General features: G+C 47.5%; 3 protein-coding genes and 2 long non-coding RNA genes across 7 annotated transcripts in view; 3 read left to right on the forward strand and 2 right to left on the reverse strand.

Moving 5' to 3' along the window:
- Positions 1-919: 919 nt before the first annotated feature.
- Positions 920-4,856, reverse strand: LOC109516680 (uncharacterized). 2 transcript variants are annotated; one of them, XR_002168389.1, is made up of 4 exons: positions 4,752-4,856; positions 2,729-2,775; positions 1,470-1,577; positions 920-1,148 (listed from the first exon to the last, which is right to left on the reverse strand). It is a non-coding gene; the product is annotated as an uncharacterized LOC109516680 (long non-coding RNA). The 2 variants fall into 2 exon arrangements; XR_002168390.1 differs by having other exon boundaries at positions 2,729-2,819; positions 4,752-4,850.
- On the forward strand, positions 3,994-6,886 carry znf16l (zinc finger protein 16 like). Of its 2 annotated transcripts, none has more exons than XM_019871415.1 (3): positions 3,994-5,433; positions 5,741-5,893; positions 5,960-6,886. In XM_019871415.1, the coding sequence occupies exons 1-3, from the start codon at positions 4,713-4,715 to the stop codon at positions 6,589-6,591; spliced, it is 1,506 nt and encodes a 501-aa protein (XP_019726974.1). In that variant the 5' UTR covers positions 3,994-4,712; the 3' UTR covers positions 6,592-6,886. The 2 variants fall into 2 exon arrangements, with proteins under 2 accessions (XP_019726974.1, XP_019726975.1); XM_019871416.1 differs by having other exon boundaries at positions 5,741-5,860.
- Positions 6,887-7,517: 631 nt separating this feature from the next.
- Positions 7,518-17,007, forward strand: part of LOC109516595 (uncharacterized) — an 11,111-nt gene continuing 1,621 nt past the window's right edge. The window contains exon 1 of the long non-coding RNA XR_002168364.1: positions 7,518-8,388. This is a non-coding gene — a long non-coding RNA (uncharacterized LOC109516595). The remainder of the gene's footprint in view (positions 8,389-17,007) is intronic.
- Positions 8,385-11,803, forward strand: sstr1b (somatostatin receptor 1b). The gene is made up of 2 exons (XM_019871286.1): positions 8,385-8,831; positions 9,965-11,803. The coding sequence occupies exon 2, from the start codon at positions 10,033-10,035 to the stop codon at positions 11,131-11,133; it is 1,101 nt and encodes a 366-aa protein (XP_019726845.1). The 5' UTR covers positions 8,385-8,831; positions 9,965-10,032; the 3' UTR covers positions 11,134-11,803.
- cd248a (CD248 molecule, endosialin a) lies at positions 13,523-16,943 on the reverse strand. The gene has a single exon (XM_019871285.1). It carries the CDS (start codon positions 16,721-16,723, stop codon positions 14,474-14,476), a length of 2,250 nt encoding a protein of 749 aa, XP_019726844.1. The 5' UTR covers positions 16,724-16,943; the 3' UTR covers positions 13,523-14,473.

Consider the following 17,007-nt stretch of genomic DNA (forward strand, 5'->3'; position numbering starts at 1 on the left):
TCCATTATTGGCCCTAATCCTCTTCCGTAGCAAAGGACACGAATTTAAATGGTGTTAAAAAGCAATCATCGTTTTTTTTTTAAATAAACAATCTTTATTGAACAAATCACTCAGAATACAATTCTCAGTAAACAGAAAACAAAACGAACACGTTATTAATACATGTACATATTACAAACATTTAAACAAAAAGAGAAGCCAGGGGATCTTTAAACAAAAATTCAAAATAAGGAGCATATAGCCAGAGTCTTAACAGCTTTCTTGTTTTTGGAATCCATAATAGAACTCAGATACTGCTTTGTTTCTGCTTCAAAAATTTAAAAAAGAGGTTTTGAAAAAAGCAATCATCGTACATTCACGCAGCAAGCACAGAAAAGGTCACTAGTGTGGTTAAAGTCTGAAAGGCAACAAATGGAGTAAGTGGACGGGGTCAAAAAATTAGAAGCAGACATCTGTTAGCTTCGGGAAGATAATGAACCGTGGACGGACGGATGGATGCTTCCAGGTCCAGATGTCTCCAGAATTTGGATGGTGCTGGAGGGCAGATGTTGCCAGTTTTTTAATAAAACTAACTTTTTATTTAGTGTGTCTTTGTAGCTTACCCAGAAAGCGAGAGAGCGAGGGAACAGGTTATGTCACGAGATGGACTTGTGAGTAAATGATTCGCAAAGTTGTGTTTGTCAAGACATCCCGAGCTTTGCCTCGCATTTCAACAGAAAAAAAACGTTTTGCTCAAGGGGGAAAAAGTAGCAAATAAATTATCAGTCCAGACAGTCAAAGTAGATTCAAAGCAGTGTCTCGTTTGCATAAAGCTCGTTGGAAAACTCGTGTTTCATGTAAAGAAGACACCGACTCTGACTCGTGTGGGGGTCGCATGAAATGATGTGCATTCTGACTTGACATGTTGTTCAAGGTATGCAACAATGGAAGATGATATTTATTAAACAATGACCACGGAGCATTTTGGGTGGCTTCTTTTCCAAACATTCAATGTTTTTTCGACTTTTTCAATTCAATTTGCTTCACCTTCAGACATTCTCCAGATTGACTGTGTCATGTTTCCAGGCCATTCGCGCTTCCGTGTTGACCTTCGGTCTCGTCCTCGAGTTTTCCAGAAAGAATTTCATCGACATCTTGCCGCCAAGCAACTGTGGTGAAGTGAATTGAGCTTGGTTTACACAAAAAGTAGTGCTTTGCCACCATCATGTGGCATCTTTGTGCCAAGGGACAATGTTGAAGTGAGTTGAGAAGTTTCGTTTGGACAAAAGCAGTGCTTTGCTGCCACCTTTTGGCATTTTTTTTTAGGAATAATAACCCCTTTTCAGGTGGTGTCAAATGCTCACATATTTAGATTGTAGTTCCAATGCGGCCAATTTCTTTCGAAAAAAAAAACACTCAAACATTTGCCAACAAGCACCAAACATCCTCCATTTCCTCCCACGGAAGCAACCCGTGAATGTTTCCCAAACCTTTTCTGCATCCTGCAGAGCCGCGGCGCTGAAGGCTGAAAGGCCAGCCATCCATATTGTCTTCATTAGTGAGCGTGGACAGCTCCTAAACCGCATTCTTCAGATTCCCTGAAAAAAAAAAAGGAGTGCGGATGAGTGAGCGCATGTGGGGTGAGTGAGAAGTGCACACTTATCAACAACGCTGCTGTACGCAAACATGGCGGATGAGGATGACCCAGGCGGAACTAACACACACGGATGAATAATCGCTCCGCCGCAGCCAAGGAGGATTTCCTGTTTTCTGGCTATTGTGAAGCTGTCAACGTTGTCCTGTGAACTTTTTGTTTTGTTTTGTTTTGTTTTTGGAGGAATCTCACTTCATTTTTGCGACCCAAACTCAATTTTCAACTGTGGCCCTTTGTATCTCGTTGGCTGGGCAAACTATGCTTACGTCAGCATCGTCTCATAGCAAATCCAACCAAAATATTTTGTCCGAGCATGAGCCCTCAGTGATGCCCGCTGCACATTGGGTGAAACGGCCATGAGCAACCGAAATGGACAATTGCAACAAAAATGACAGACTCGCCTGCACACGTTGGCCAATTGTGCCTCGCACATAAACCAACTGCACAAACGTGATTGGCAAGGAAGTAGCAGATCGCCGTGGCCACTGTGTTTATATTAGAATAGTACAAAAATAGGAGCTCTGATTGGCCGTCATAACTGAAGACACATCTTCGCTCTTTTGGGGTTGCGACTCACCCAGCCAGCGGCAGGAAGTGATTGCAGACAGGGCAGGAGGAAGTGGGAAGGAAAGAGGTGGGATGCTTCCCTGTTTCCTGTGTCCTCCCTTTCCTGCCTGACTGAATGGGTAACTTGATGTCGTTGGCAACTTAGTCATATCTATTTTTCAGATGAAAATCTTTCAAAAGTAGAATGTTTTGACTCCTCCAATGTCTAGCCACAGTTGTAAACACATTTGCGGTGCATTCCAAAGCAAGGTGGCCCTGTGGCCACTAAATGTAAGGCCTTCATCACAAAAAATAATGATTTTCCCGTTTTGTATGTGGCTTTATTGCTGAATAGAATATAATAGAGTGCACTCATGTGGCCACAGAGCGAATTATGTTCTCTGACTTCAGCTTTGCTTGGTCATCGTGGAGAAAAACCCTTTTTATTTCACAGCCCCCCCCAACCACAGCACCCTTCTAATCTTGCCTTCTTGCACACACACATGACGCGATGATGAAGGAGTGTGGGCTACAGCTTGGATGTAGTACCTCATGGTCCTGTATTTCTGAGTTGAGGGTCTTTTCCAAAAGAATTGCTGTCAGATGGGTCCAGCAGCAGGCAGTGTTAGCCAGGTTGGAACTGCCCGGTGGAGAGAAGGATATGATTACAGTATTGGTATTAACAATGCTCCAAGACCAAGCATCAAACATAGAATTGATTCTTTATGCAATTTACAAATTGTTTTGAGTTGGTAAATTTGCATAAACCTTTTAAAAAAATCGTGATTATACATGTTTTAAAACTTAAATATGAGTTTCACTTTTTGAATTGAACTACAAAACGTAATTAATTTTATAATCTAGTACCGATAATGGTACACACCTATACAGTAAATTAATGTGGAGTTACAAGAGTAAGTATATTCACATAGATTGTTTTAAGGTGATTATTTTTGTGTGGAAATAAATGCTTGTTCTATGAGTTTGAATCATCCTAACAAGGAGGGGGGGGGGCGTGAAAGGAGTGTAGTGCACAGAAGAAAGAAAGCAACCCGCACATGAGAGAGACAAAGAATGTGGAAAGAGCTAAAAGGAAAAGAGGCCAGTTTGTATTCAAGTAAAATGGCTTCATTGTGTTCAATAATTAGCTGCCATCATCTGGCTGGAGGAGTCTGGCACAGAGGGCTCACACACACACACACACACACACACGCACGCACGCACGCACGCACGCACGCACGCACGCACGCACACACACGCACGTAATTGTTGATTATTTTGGCCGCTAGAGGGCAGCATGGATCTTGAAGTTGACTGGAGATGTCTTTTATGTATTGTTGTCTTCTATTTTTTTGTACAGCCTGTAGTACCTATTATGTTAATAGGATAACAGAAAAGTGTTAAATGTTTGGCGTAATGTAGTTTATGTCTTTTTTTTTCAAGAAAAAAAACATTTGCACATTTGTCCCCAGCTTTAAAACCTAACTATGCAACTTTATATTTGCCTTTCAAAACTATTTATCATCTTGTTTCATGCACCTGGTCAGTTATATAATCGTGTAAGTATTTACTTTGACTTTTTTCATTTTATACTGGAGTGTAGTCTGGTTTATTTTTGTTACTGTTAAGTCAATCAAACATACCCGGAAGTTTTCCCCTTTTTTAAAAAAAGTGTCGAAATATGTGGTCAAAATATGTATTATACAAAGATCAGGCAAACCAATTAACATCTTTTACACACACAAAAATAAAACCCAAGTACATAAAATTAATACTACAAAAAAAATAATCACATCAAAAAATACATATTCGCATTTCAAAACAGATTACCATTTATTTTATTAAATCAAGAGAGTTGAAATAATTATCGACACCAATCAAATATAATTTAAATAACGTGGTAGAATTTACATTTATTAATGTGAACCCGGAAGTGTTCCTCATCTTCGCTTGCTGGAAGTCGCGCTTGTTTAACTCTATCACCTTGCCTGCAAGTGCGCCAAAACTGTCCCGGGGGCGTCGCGAGGCTTTTCCCCGTGTGGGCGGGACAAACGGATGAATACAACCGGATGAAAATGACCGTTTATTTATTTTTATTGTCAGACAGATGATACTTATCTATTGTTAATTTTCAGATCCGTTGAAGGAGTCCTACATTAATATGAATCTGGGATTTTTATGAATTAAACAAAATATGACTATCTGGGGTCCAAATGAGAGCTCCTGTACCCGCAAAACTTTTTGCTGGCTCTCACAAGGCAGATTTAGTGTTTTACCTGCCACCTACGCAAACGAGAGGATCGCGTTTATTGCTTTCAAAATAATATGAACATGCTGGGGTTTTCTATTCGGCACACACTGGCACGCATTTCTCAACAAGGGTCTTTTGTTTTGAAAGAAAATCCCTCCAGCATCCGGTTTATATTGCACGCGGACTTCACGAGCCACCTTGGAAAATCAACCAGCGTAGCAGCAAAACATTAGCTTAGCTAGCCGGCTAGCTTCTAGTACGCTGGTCTTCATCAGATCACCTATGAGTCGCAAGAGAAATTTGACTTATTCGGGCACTAACCTGTCCCCCGAACTACAAGGCGCATTTATGGAGCCTTCTGGGTCGACGTGCCGCGCCGATGGCGATTTCCTCAATCTGGAGCCCGACGAGGAGCTTCTGTGCACGGTCAGCTCGGTCAGCGAACACCTGGGCAGAAACATCAGCGCCGCACTGGACGCCGCCATGGCCGAGATACGACACATGCTCGGCATCAGGATACGGGCGCTTAAGATGGAGCTGAGGGACAAAACCAACGAAATTGCTCTGTTGAAATCGAAGCTAAGCGACGTTCACAGGGATGCCAAGGAGGCTGCGGAGGCTCCTCCTGATGCTACGGAGGATCCTGATGCTGCGGAAGCTGCCGATGCCGCCGCTGCCTTTAGAAGCGCCAAGATGCTCAGCGTGGACCCGAAAAAAGAGAAGAAGTCCCTACTGCCCGGGGTGAAGAAAGAGAACATCGACGCCATTTGTGACTACTTGATGAAGGACAAGAACTCGAAGGGGGCCACGGAAATGGACGGAGGCGAGCAGGGCAGCCAAGAGGAGGATCCGCATCCCCTCCAGCTGTGGCCGGACGGCGGAATGAGCGCCTCCGGGCCTCCTGGACACGCAGATGACATCTTCAACATGCTGCCGTCCAGCAGCCGACGTTTGTACGACTACGAATGGGTGCCATCCATGGAGTACTCCTCAGATCTGAAGGGTAAAATGGATTCACCTCAAATGCTCTTCAACTCAACTCTTCTTGCATCAGGTTGTAGAATGCAGTCCACCTTAGCATATTGGTGGGTCTAATCAATAACAGTATTAGTTAGGCGGCAACCTGTAGCGTTTCAGTCCCAAGAAACTACGTTGAAGTCAGTTGAGGAGTTTCATTTGGACAAAATAGTGCTTTGCTGCTGCCTTGTGTCATCTGTAGGCAATTCTAAACCTCACTCATAAGTTTTAGTTCTCTCCAGCAAGGACAGGGCTTCTCAGTAATACTAATGAGCACTGAATTGTTTTTGCAGTCGTGAAGCAGCCAGAGTGCGAAAACGAGGAGGAAGATGAGGAAGGCCCGTCGGAACAGACTTCGGCCCGCTTCCCACATGTCCAGCCTGCCGATTTCTCCACGGTGCCCGATTCCCCTGGTGAGGGCGGCACACATCCACACCCTGAATCCGGTGCGTGACGGGTCATCTTTCATAGACGAAAGAAGTATGCAGTCTAAAATTTGGTTTAATTTCCAGGCCAGCAGTTCCCCAACCACACCTTCATCTGCTCTTTGTGCGGAACCTTCTGTCCTGACTCGGCATTCCTGGAGGAACACGTTAAACTCATACACTCGGACACCGCCGGCGCCCAAGCTCTCCAGGCCCCGCAGACCACCGTGGGGGACAAAGGACAAGCGGTGAACAGCGGGGAGGGGGCACCTGCCAAAAAGGAGGTCCAACTCAAGGGTAGATACGAGTGCGGGGAATGCGGTCGCCATTTTAACTACCTGGGCAACCTGCGGCAACACCAGCGCATCCACACCGGGGAGAAGCCTTTTGTGTGTCCGGACTGCGGGGAGCGCTTCCGCCATGCCGCCCGCCTCAAGAGCCACAGGCTGGTGCACAGCGGCGCCCAGAGCCCCTTTCCGTGCCTCCAGTGTGGCAAAGGCTTCTCGGTCCTCTCCGGCCTGAAGAGACATCAACGGGTGCACACCGGCGAGAGCCCGTACGCATGTCCGCAATGCGGCCGGCGCTTCAAGGAGCTGGGCAACCTGTACACCCACCAGAGGATCCACAGCGGGGCCACGCCGTACTGTTGCCAACAGTGCGGACGCAGCTTTCGCCACCTGGGCACCTACAAGAGTCACCGGTGTACGCCCGCGCAGTGACCCAAGTCAGCAGACCGCGTGGGAGTTGACTTTCTGTCAAGTCCGCCCGTCGACAACAGACGGACTTGGCGGGATCCTCGTGGTCCGCTCGTGCAATAATGCCACGCTTTCGGATGAAGTTCTGCAAGTTGGACCTCTGTCACCGCTCGCTCAAGCTATGTGTACAAATGGCAAGTCGTGTTTAACCTGCATCATGTGCTGTTACACGCTATGTAGTTTGATGTTTCAAAACTCTTGAAGTCAAATTTAACCACTGACAATCCCACTTTTTTTTTGAAAATAAAAATAACCTATCAAACAGTCAATGGGTATTTTTTTTAATAAAAATAACCTATCAAACAGTCAATGGGTATTTCTTTGCCTTCATGTTTTTAACTGAATTACATTCTCGTAACGACAACTGATTCTATTCCATTTTCACATTTAACTGTTGATTACATTAGTTAAACTCTTATCGATATGGTTGTTCCAGATCACTTACGCTTTTGTTGTCAACACTTTGGACACACTCCAAAAAATGTAACACGCCGGATTCTTCAACGATTTTCATGTGGTTTGTTTTGTTACGTCACACATGTGACGATGGTATAAAAAAATATTTTTTCACGTTTTAAGGTGATACATTGAAAAACACGATGCATGACACCCACATGTCAATAATAATAATTATTATATTGTTATATGAAATACCTAAAAAAAAATCTTATCATGTAATAACAAAAAACAACATAGCAAAGTATAGCATATTTTTGAGAAAAAAAAAAAAAATTGACCGCTAGATTTCGACACCAAATCCTGTCCCTTCCATTACTTTGTAAATATATACAACAATTATGTATTTGCGTTATGAAAAGGTAATACATTATACACACACACACACACACACACACACACACACACACACACACACACACACACACACACACACGATTTGCCATCAGGACAGCCCAAAACTTCAATATGGCCTGCACGAAAATGATTTTGACACCTCAACCAAGCATTAACAGTTAGCTGTTGTGCTAACTGCTAACTGTAGGAGGCGCTGCACCCTTGCACAACATCTAGTCAAGAACAACTGGCCGAAACATTGGCACACATGAAATGAAGCTGATGGATGAATGGTTCTTTGCCCGACTTTGAGCTGCAGCGTGTCAAAAGATTCAAGCATGCATTCATCACCGTCAACCATGACACATTGGAACACAATGTGACTAATCCAGAGTCACTGCATGGTCGTTTTGCACACAAGAGGAAGGATAAGACAAAACGTGGAGGACGTGGAGCTGACATTGACACCTTCATCCCACCTCACTGCAACTCAAGCGCAAAGCCATGCAACATGACATTGAAATGCAAACCATGGACAACACGTCCCCATCAGCAAATGTGTCAAGTTCACCCCCCCCCCAAAAAAAAAAACGCACCACAGCACCGTGACTGTGAGGGTTTAACTGTTTTGTAAAGCGTTTTGGTACAACTGCAACTGTTGTGTAAGCGCTATATAAATCTGGCTGTATTGTATTGTTTCTGCATTCAAATAAAATAAAGAACCAGATCACCACAGGGATGCCAAGAATCAGGCGGATTTTGGATCTGCTGGGAAAAAAAAGTCATGCAAACATCACATGACCAAACCTAGAAAACAGGTGAGCTGTGGCGGCTGTTACCAGAGCAACTGTGATGTCATTTTCAGGCGACAGCAAGTGGCGAACCGGCCGTCCCCTGAGTTGGGTAAAAACAGATGGATTCTTCTGCTGAAATCATCTTCCACAAACGTCATATTAATCAGAATTCTCCGTTGCGCAAACAACAAATTCATGTCAAACCCATTTTTGACTAGACTTCCCCTTTAATGTAAATCAAATGTCTTCTCGAATGGTAAATGAAGCTCTCCTCTCTGCAAAACGGGCCCCTCAATCCTCTTTCAAGATTATTTCGCATGTACGCACAACCGTGAGCTAAAGACGCACATTTTCATGCAGCAGGCAGACGTGGAGACCTGAAACACTAAAATATATGGAGCTTGGCGAAAAGACGGCAAGAAGGGATGGGAGACTGAGACTGCATGCTAAATAAACAAGAGAGGGAGGATCGAGGAGGAGAGACGAGAGGTGGCATGAAGCTGCTCACACAGCAGTCGGATGCTGGCACACTCAAGAGGACGTACTAGACCGGCACAGGATGCATGCAACTCGTGGACCGGTCGCTGGAAGCATCGCAGTGACCAGAGGAGCTGGAAGGTGAGGAAATAGCGCGTAGCGGACAACGATGGTTGCAAACTCAGTGAAGACGCGCTGAATCCGAAAGGCATGAGAGAAACCGTTGCATCCAGACTGGTCGGTAGGGAAGCACAAGTGGGCTGAGAAATGTGCAATAGGAATGTAAGATCGGGCAAATGCGGTAGGAAGGTAGCGCATGATGAGAAGGGAAGAAGGTTGAACAGGTGGATCGGATGTAGGGACGCAAGGGTAGCCAGTAAGACAGGTGGGCTAGGACAGGTAAGATAGGACAGGTGAGGTCGGACAGAGGGACCGCATATTTCCAGATCCACTTCATGAGCTGAATGCGTCTTGTTGACGGGTTCAGATGCTTATTTGGAAGCTGACTTCATATTTACGTGAGCGGCTGACTTGAATTGAGCGGGCAATGACGTCTCCTCATAACGGACTCACAAGGTTAAAATTGTGACCCGGCGTCATCCCGGCGGTCGCTTTCGCTTCAGGGCATGTTTGTCTTCATTGATGCAAGATGAGGGACGGATTACACTCGCATTGCGCCGGATCATTATTTTCCCTGTGTCGCGCACAAATTGACTCTCCAAATTGACATCACGTTCAATGGGTGTGGATAATTGTTGTTGTCGGAGGTGCACAAGTGCACGGCGTTTAGCTCCAGGAGAGGAACTGGTGCGAAGGAGTTAATCTCACATCAACGCCCTGGATTTAATTGAGGATGCATTGACAAGATGATGATTTCTCCCCCACTCCCCCCAACCTGATTTTATTCCTGGATGTGTTGTCCTGGCTACTACCGTAATTCTGTAGAAAAAAAGATAATTGAGGCCAGCATTAAAGCAGCTCTCGCTCTCTCGCCCCCGCAGCCCCCTCGTCGCTCTTTGCATATTCCATTCGGCGCAGGTCGCTAATGCAACTTCAAAAGCGGGTCGGTGGACACGTTAAAGCAGGTTGAGGGAACTTGAAGGGTGTCTTGGAGCTCGCAGAAAAAAACCCCAAACTGATTTGCAGCAGTGTGTCGAGTCGAAGCTACGCCGCCCGACTCTGTAAATTTGGCAGATTTGGCACACGCGGAAGACAAAGCTACGAGGCCATCAGCAGACGAATGATTGATAACCTCCCTTTTATTGTCTATTCAGGAGCACGAGCAGCGACAGCATTTGAGCCGCCGTAACGCTTCGGATCAAGCAGAGTGTAGCTCGTGATCATGGATTCGAACGAGAGCTTTACGGCCGAGCCGACGAGCCTGGCATCAAACGCGAGTGCCGACTATGAGGACTACTACACGGATCCCGATGGCAGTAAAATCATCATCCCGTCCATCTACGCTCTGGTCTGCTGCGTGGGCCTCACGGGCAACGCCATGGTCATTTATGTCATTCTCAAGTACGCCAAAATGAAGACGGCTACGAACATTTACATCCTCAACTTGGCCATCGCCGACGAGCTGTTCATGCTGAGCGTGCCCTTTTTCGCCACGTCGGCCGCCGTGCGTCACTGGCCCTTCGGCTCGTTCATGTGCCGGCTGGTGCTGAGCGTGGACGGCATCAACATGTTCACGTCCATCTTCTGTCTTACCGTGTTGAGCGTGGACCGCTACGTGGCCGTGGTTCACCCCATCAAGGCGGCGCGCTACCGCCGACCCACCGTGGCCAAAATGGTCAACGTTTGCATCTGGGGGCTGTCGTTGGTGGTCATCCTGCCCATCATCATCTTTGCGGACACCGTCCCGGCCGAGGACGGCGCCGTGGACTGTAACTTCCTGTGGCCGGAGGAATCCTGGTCCGAAGCCTTTGTGGTCTATACCTTTCTTTTGGGCTTCCTTCTTCCCGTGGGGGCCATATGTTTGTGCTATTGCCTCATGGTGGCCAGGATGCGAGCGGTGGGGCTAAAAGCTGGGTGGCTTCAACGGCGGAATTCCGAGAAGAAGATCACCCGCATGGTGCTGCTGGTGGTGGCCGTGTTCATCCTCTGCTGGATGCCCTTTTACGTCGTCCAGCTGGTCAGTGTCTTCCACCGGCCGCCGCACCCCATGGTCACCCAGCTTTTTGTCATCCTCAGCTACGCGAACAGCAGCGCCAATCCCATCCTCTACGGCTTCGTGTCGGATCACTTCCGCCGCTCCTTCCAGCGCATCGTGTGTTTTCGCTGGCTGGAGTCCGGCGTGGATGCTGAGCAGGTGGACTACTGTGCTGTGGCGGCCAGGGGACAAGGCACGTGCGCCCAGCTGGATTTCCACAAAAATTTCACTGCCTCTGATGCGGTGTTTCACAACGGAACATATACCTCACGCACCACCGCCGTCTGAAGACATTTCCCAAAAGAAAGTTCGCAGTGTTCGGGCCCAAAATAAACGAACCAAACTCTGTGGGTTAGATGAGCGGGGAGAGCATCCAAGAATTGTTCATCCAAGAGCTTGATATTTCAGTGAATGTCGAGATCAAAAACTGTCTGTGTGTTTTCACTGTACTGGAAAGACAGTAGCACCAAGACTTAGCAGTTCTCCAAGTTACGGCTTTTTTGATTGAGGCGCCATCTCTCCACTGATTTATTTATTTTGCTTTATGTTGCAAGTACCAGCTGGCCTCAGATATGTGGCCAATTGAGTGAAACGGGGGGGTGGGGGGGGGGGGATGGAGCAATTAAGGTACTGTACTGTGATGTGGACAAGCTGTAGTCACCAACGCACTTTCAGACGTTCACTGAACGAGATGGTCAAAACACCGATATGAAACGAGAGCACCAGCAAGGAGCTGTTGGAAGGCCAACAACTCACTCCCAGATGCTTCTTCCAGACTAACCCTGACTCCAGGTCCTGACCTCACACACGAGGCCATAGCCCTCAAAGGCACACATCTAACACAAGTCCTACCGAATGTGAAGTAATTAGCCTTTAGAAGAGCAGGTTCTTTCTTAAAATTCTCTTTTATTCTGTTTTCATGTATTTTCTTCGTTATAAACCAACGAAAAAAATGTATTTTGGGTGGCTTGAATAGATTAATGGCATTTCAATTCACATAGAGATGAGATAGATAGATCACTAGATAGCTAGCTAGCTAGAATAGATAGCGAGCAAGCTAGAATAGGCAGGTAGCTAGCTAGCTAGAATAGATAACCGGAATAGCTAGCTAGCTAGCTGGAATAGCGATACACTGTAGATAGACAGACAGACAGACAGACAGACAGACAGACAGACAGATAGATAGATAGATAGATAGATAGATAGATAGATAGATAGATAGATAGATAGATAGATAGATAGATAGATAGATAGATAGATAGATAGATAGATATGCACGAGTGTGTGTTTGTAACATATAAAGTAGATTTACTATATATTTTGTTCCGGTCTTCAAATGCTTGCTTGAATGTACAGAAGGCTAAATGCACACTTTGTTTACATGATTACATTGGTGAACATGTTTACATTGGCAAGTACAGCCGTGGTTCATGTATATATAATGTTTCCGTAATTGCTGTGGCAGCTTTATTATTTAAATAAAACCACAAGGCCGTAAAAGCACTTTTCATTTGCAAATGAGTCTCTCTCTTTCTCTCTCTCTCACACACACACACGCACACACACACACACACACACGCGCACACACGCACGCACGCACGCACGCACGCACGCACACACACACACACACACACACACACACACACGCATACACACAAAATTAACAAGTGAACAAGCTTTCAGGTCCAAATGATTTGAATTTAGATTACATTCACGTCAGTGCAGTGCATCGAATGTCAACGATTACAACCATCTTTTGCTCTGAGATACTTCTTGCATTTTTTGTCAATCCTCGCCAGGAAGAGAGAAATTAGATGGACTTGATGAAGCAATGACCCCGTTTCTTTCAACAAGCCCCCCCTTCACGCACAGACAAGAGGTGCGCACACACACATACACACATCTGTTTTATCACCATTGCTGGGAACACAGCGAGGGGTCACGAAAGGCTTGGAGGATGGCCGTGGACGTAAACATCTCGCATGTGTTTTCTATCAGCGCTGCTGTCTGACAATACCTCTTCGTTCTTGAATGGAATCACACATAATTCGGAACAACAATGCCCTCCACACGCCTGCTCTTCGGTCGCCTTTCGCAAGAGTACCTCACAATGTGATGTTCAAACAGCTCCAAAGGTCTTTAACCCGGTCGGTCCTCAAGTTCCCTTCAAAATATGAACGCATGACGATAGCCGGCTAACAGTGCCGCCGAATGTGCGTATAAAGCCTAAGAAATGTACATGAAAGATTTCAAGTTGAAAAGACCACTTCACTTTCAGTACATCCAAATCATTTTAGGTATTAGTCCAAGTTCTGCTGGACTTCCTCACAAGGACAGGACATTCATTTTAAAGCGCATTTAAGTCGTGTATCATAATATGACATTGAAATAAATCCTTCAATTTAAAAGTGACAAGATCAGATGACCGCCCCGATAGCCAGCAAGCTCCGCCTCCATTGCGTCGCTGTTCAAAAGGCCAAACGCTGTTTTTCATTAGCCCAATACAAAACTAAGAGCAACCCCGCAAAAGTTAAAAGGCATCTGTGGAATTTGCAGCAGCAATGTCGTCACCAACAATGTCACACATTCGTCAAAGTCGTCCGCGCTGTGGCTTTTACTGAGCGTGTAAAAGTTGAACTTGTTCAAAGTCGACAACAATTGTTCACAGACGGGCATCGTTTTTATGGCTGAAGATATAAAAGTTCGACTTGTTTAATGACAATATCAAACAGTCACGCACGCACATAGCCTTTATGGCGGGGGAAATAAAATCAAAAGGACATTTTTATTTCTTTTTTTTTTCCCGTTCACAGTAAGCGATCACAACGTTATTTGTCAACGTGAAAAAGTGAAACCATTCCTGGAGTCCTCGGGGGGGAAAAAAAAAGTTTGTTGCAAATTTCAACGCATTTGTTTGTACGTGTTTTGTTGTGAGAGCCTTTGTTGATTGTCTTCCGTTTCAAACAGCTGGATGTGATTCAACGTGGTCGGAAAACATTCCAGGCTCAATGAGATGGAGGTGGAGAGGAGGGGCGGGTCTTGATGAATTTAGGATGACTCTGGGACTGACTGCCCAAGTCAAGGTTAAAATAAAGAAACACCCTTCAGACATCTGCGCCACAAAACTTTTTTTTTTTTTTTTTAAGGCAAATCACAAAAGAAAGAAAAATTGCTGGTAAAATTAACATTCTATACATTCCTTTGCATTTCATGCCACTTTTGTGGCCGGTCTTGTCGAGGATAAAATAATCCACAACCGATGGAACTTTTGGCTCCAAACCAAAGAACTGCTCATGACAACAATTCCCCGTTTACTGCACTTGCGAGCAAACCGTACCTCGATGTCATCAATCATTCATGGAGTTGACAGTTCTCTTCAGTTGAGAAATTGGGAGGGCGGGGGTGGGGGGAATCAAGTGGTCAGTGTTTGCAACATACAAGCGAAGCAACGACACAAAAAGAAAACGTTTTCAGTGTCTCTCACCTGCTACATCAACGGATATGATCGCGCGATATTTAACGACAGGAGGCTGACACCATGAGTCGACTTATTCCAATCAGCGTGCGTTTTCACGTTGAGTGTTTTTTTTTTTTTTTTTTAGGTCAAGCCAACTTGGCTGCGCTCTAATTAGACATGACTCTTGACCCCTGACGAAGGGCCGGCCGCCCCCTGTTTATCATGAGCGCCAGAGATCCAGTGGTAGCAGTCGGTGCCGGTCTTGCTCCGAGGCCGTACCGCGCAGCGGGTGCAGTAGATGATCCCCAGAACGACCATTAACACGACAAAGATACAGATGGGCACCAAGAGGCCCACCAGGAGCCAGGTGCTACTCTGACTCGGCCCCCTGCCCTCCTGAACAGAATCCGAGTGGTTGATCGTGGGCGGCTGAGTGGGAATGATCCAAGCGGGCGCATCTTCGGTGGTGGTCGCCGCATCGTTCGCGTCCTTCTCTTTCTTTTCTTCCTCTGGGGATTGTTTTTCTTTCTCTGACGGATTGCGGTAAGCGGAATCAGTCAGCATGTCAGACACTGTGACTTTATCCTCTGGATTTCCTTGGTTCTGGAGCACCGTTGAGAACCCCGCCCACCAATTCCCAGCTCCCTCTGAGAGGGTAGAGGTAGAAGAAAAGGGGAAAGGAGTGGTCTCCTGCTCTTCTTCCTCATCCTCATCTTCATACAAGTAAAGAGAGGTGCTGGAGACGGTGGGCGGGTGCGTCAGGGCAGGTGTGGTCGTGATAGCAGTTGGCAAAAGGTCAGCGCGGCCATCAACATTGACCGCCTCGGTCACAGTCTCTGGCGCTGGATGAACAAAGTCCTCCTGAGGCGCGCTGGTCACCCATATGACATCAGATCCCCAAACTTTGGGAGGGTCAGTCAACCAGTCAAGCGTCTGATCCCCCTCTGGTTCCCAAACGGTTTGCCCTGGCTGTGGGGGCCAATTGTAGTCCATAGGATCCCATTCGGGTCCGGGCTGTGGTGTGACCCACGGAAACGGCGGCGTGACGGCGGATTGGTCACCAATCTTCTGACACGAAGACGAGTCAGACATGACGAGTTGGTAGCCTTCCTTACAATAGCACTCGAAGCCGCCCTCGTAGTTGAAACACATGTGCTCGCAGGTTCCTGGTATCTGGCACTCGTCCGTGTCTTGGCACCGACTGCGGTCCTCGGGCTGCGGCGAGAACCCGTAATGGCAGTGGCAAAGGAAGGAGCCCTCCGTGTTCTCGCAGGAGTGTTCGCACGGATGACTTTGACATTCGTCCAGATCCTCGCAGATCCCCTCATCGTTGAGGAGGTAACCCTCCTGACAGCGACATTCAAAGCTCCCGGGAGAGTTGACGCAACTGTGCTCGCAGGGACTCTGGAGGCACTCGTCCACGTCCAGACAGCCGTGTTCATCCGGAGCCAGCATGTAACCGTCAGGGCAGGCGCAACGGTAGCCCTCCGATAGAGGCACACACTCAACCTGGCAGTTGGCCTCTTGGCAAGCGTCGGAAAGTACGCAGCTTTGCCCATCGTCTCCGAGCTGGTAGCCTTCGGCGCACTCGCAGTACGGGTGCGCGCCGGCTTGCCTGCAGAAATGCTCGCAGCCGCCGTTATTCTCCTGGCACCAGTCGTGCGACGCGGGGGGATCGGAGCAGAGAGGGGAATCCCTGGACCACCCCGCTGAACCGTCTTCCCTCAAAAGGCACAGTACCGACTGCTGTTCCGTCTCGCAAGGCACGGTCGCCACAGATCCCAAGGGTACGTGGGTCAGGAGGGTGCTGAGAAGGCCAAACGGCGTGGCATAAAAGGCGTTGCCGGAGCCCTCGCTCCACAAGGCGGGGCACATTCCTTTGTAGGCATAGTGGCACAGATAACCATCCACAGGGACGGAGCAGGAGCCATCCAGCCATTTCAAGTTTTCGCTCGGATCCTGAGTGTTGTACCCCATAACCACGCAGCGGGGCACCGAGCACATGGCGTGCGAGTACTCTCTCTGCCAGTTTGTATATTCTGTGTCCTGGTCACCCGTCGTCCACGAGAAACCCCGAAGGGGTCGCGAGGCGGTGCACTGGCGGGGTTGGCGCTGCAGCCCGATCCAGACTTGGACTTTGGTGCGCGAGTGGCGCAAGTCCACCGTGGTGAAGAGAGCGTGGACGGCGGCGGCGTCCACCTGGCGTTTTAGGGTGGCCAGGTCGCCGCCCTTCTCCTTGCAGGCCCTCCATGAGTCCAAGAAGGTCTTTCGCTGGAAGTAGAGCACCAGGCAGCCGTCCGCATTGCACAACGAGTCTCGCTCCCTCAAGTCCTCAGTCCAGACGCAAGAAAATCCCCAGAAAATGAAGGCCAGCAGTGATGTCAGGAGTGGGGACGCGGCGCCGCTCAGCAGGGAGCCCATTCTTTTTCAGCGCACTGTATTCCTTTCTGTAGCCGCCCGTTCTAGCCTAGTTCAACTTTTCTTCCTTCATTTGAACTTTTATTCTTTCGGGAAACGCACTTCACGCTGCCCGACGGGGATACATCTGAAATTGGTGCAGTTGAGCGCACGCGGAGCGCAGCGAGGTTGGGAGGGAGGGAGAAGAGAAGAGGCGAAGAGAGGAGAGGAGGAAAGAAAGTGTTCTTGGAAGATGTGGGAGGAGGGGGAGGGGCTCTGGTGGTGATGTATGTCAGAACGGGGCGGGG

The sequence above is a fragment of the Hippocampus comes genome, unplaced genomic scaffold, assembly GCF_001891065.2.
Source record: "Hippocampus comes isolate QL1 unplaced genomic scaffold, H_comes_QL1_v1.1 scaffold83, whole genome shotgun sequence".
NCBI classification, from domain to species: domain Eukaryota; kingdom Metazoa; phylum Chordata; class Actinopteri; order Syngnathiformes; family Syngnathidae; genus Hippocampus; species Hippocampus comes.

What these genes read in the sequence shown, in the direction of transcription:
- sstr1b (XM_019871286.1), top strand. Translation starts at nt 10,033, where the DNA reads ATGGATTCGAACGAGAGCTTTACGGCCGAGCCGACGAGCCTGGCATCA.
- cd248a (XM_019871285.1), bottom strand. Translation starts at nt 16,723, where the DNA reads ATGGGCTCCCTGCTGAGCGGCGCCGCGTCCCCACTCCTGACATCACTG.
- znf16l (XM_019871415.1), top strand. Translation starts at nt 4,713, where the DNA reads ATGAGTCGCAAGAGAAATTTGACTTATTCGGGCACTAACCTGTCCCCC. An exon ending in GTACTCCTCAGATCTGAAGG is followed by an intron (nt 5,434 to 5,740) that starts GTAAAATGGATT and finishes TTGTTTTTGCAG; the next exon opens with TCGTGAAGCAGCCAGAGTGC. An exon ending in ACATCCACACCCTGAATCCG is followed by an intron (nt 5,894 to 5,959) that starts GTGCGTGACGGG and finishes TTTAATTTCCAG; the next exon opens with GCCAGCAGTTCCCCAACCAC.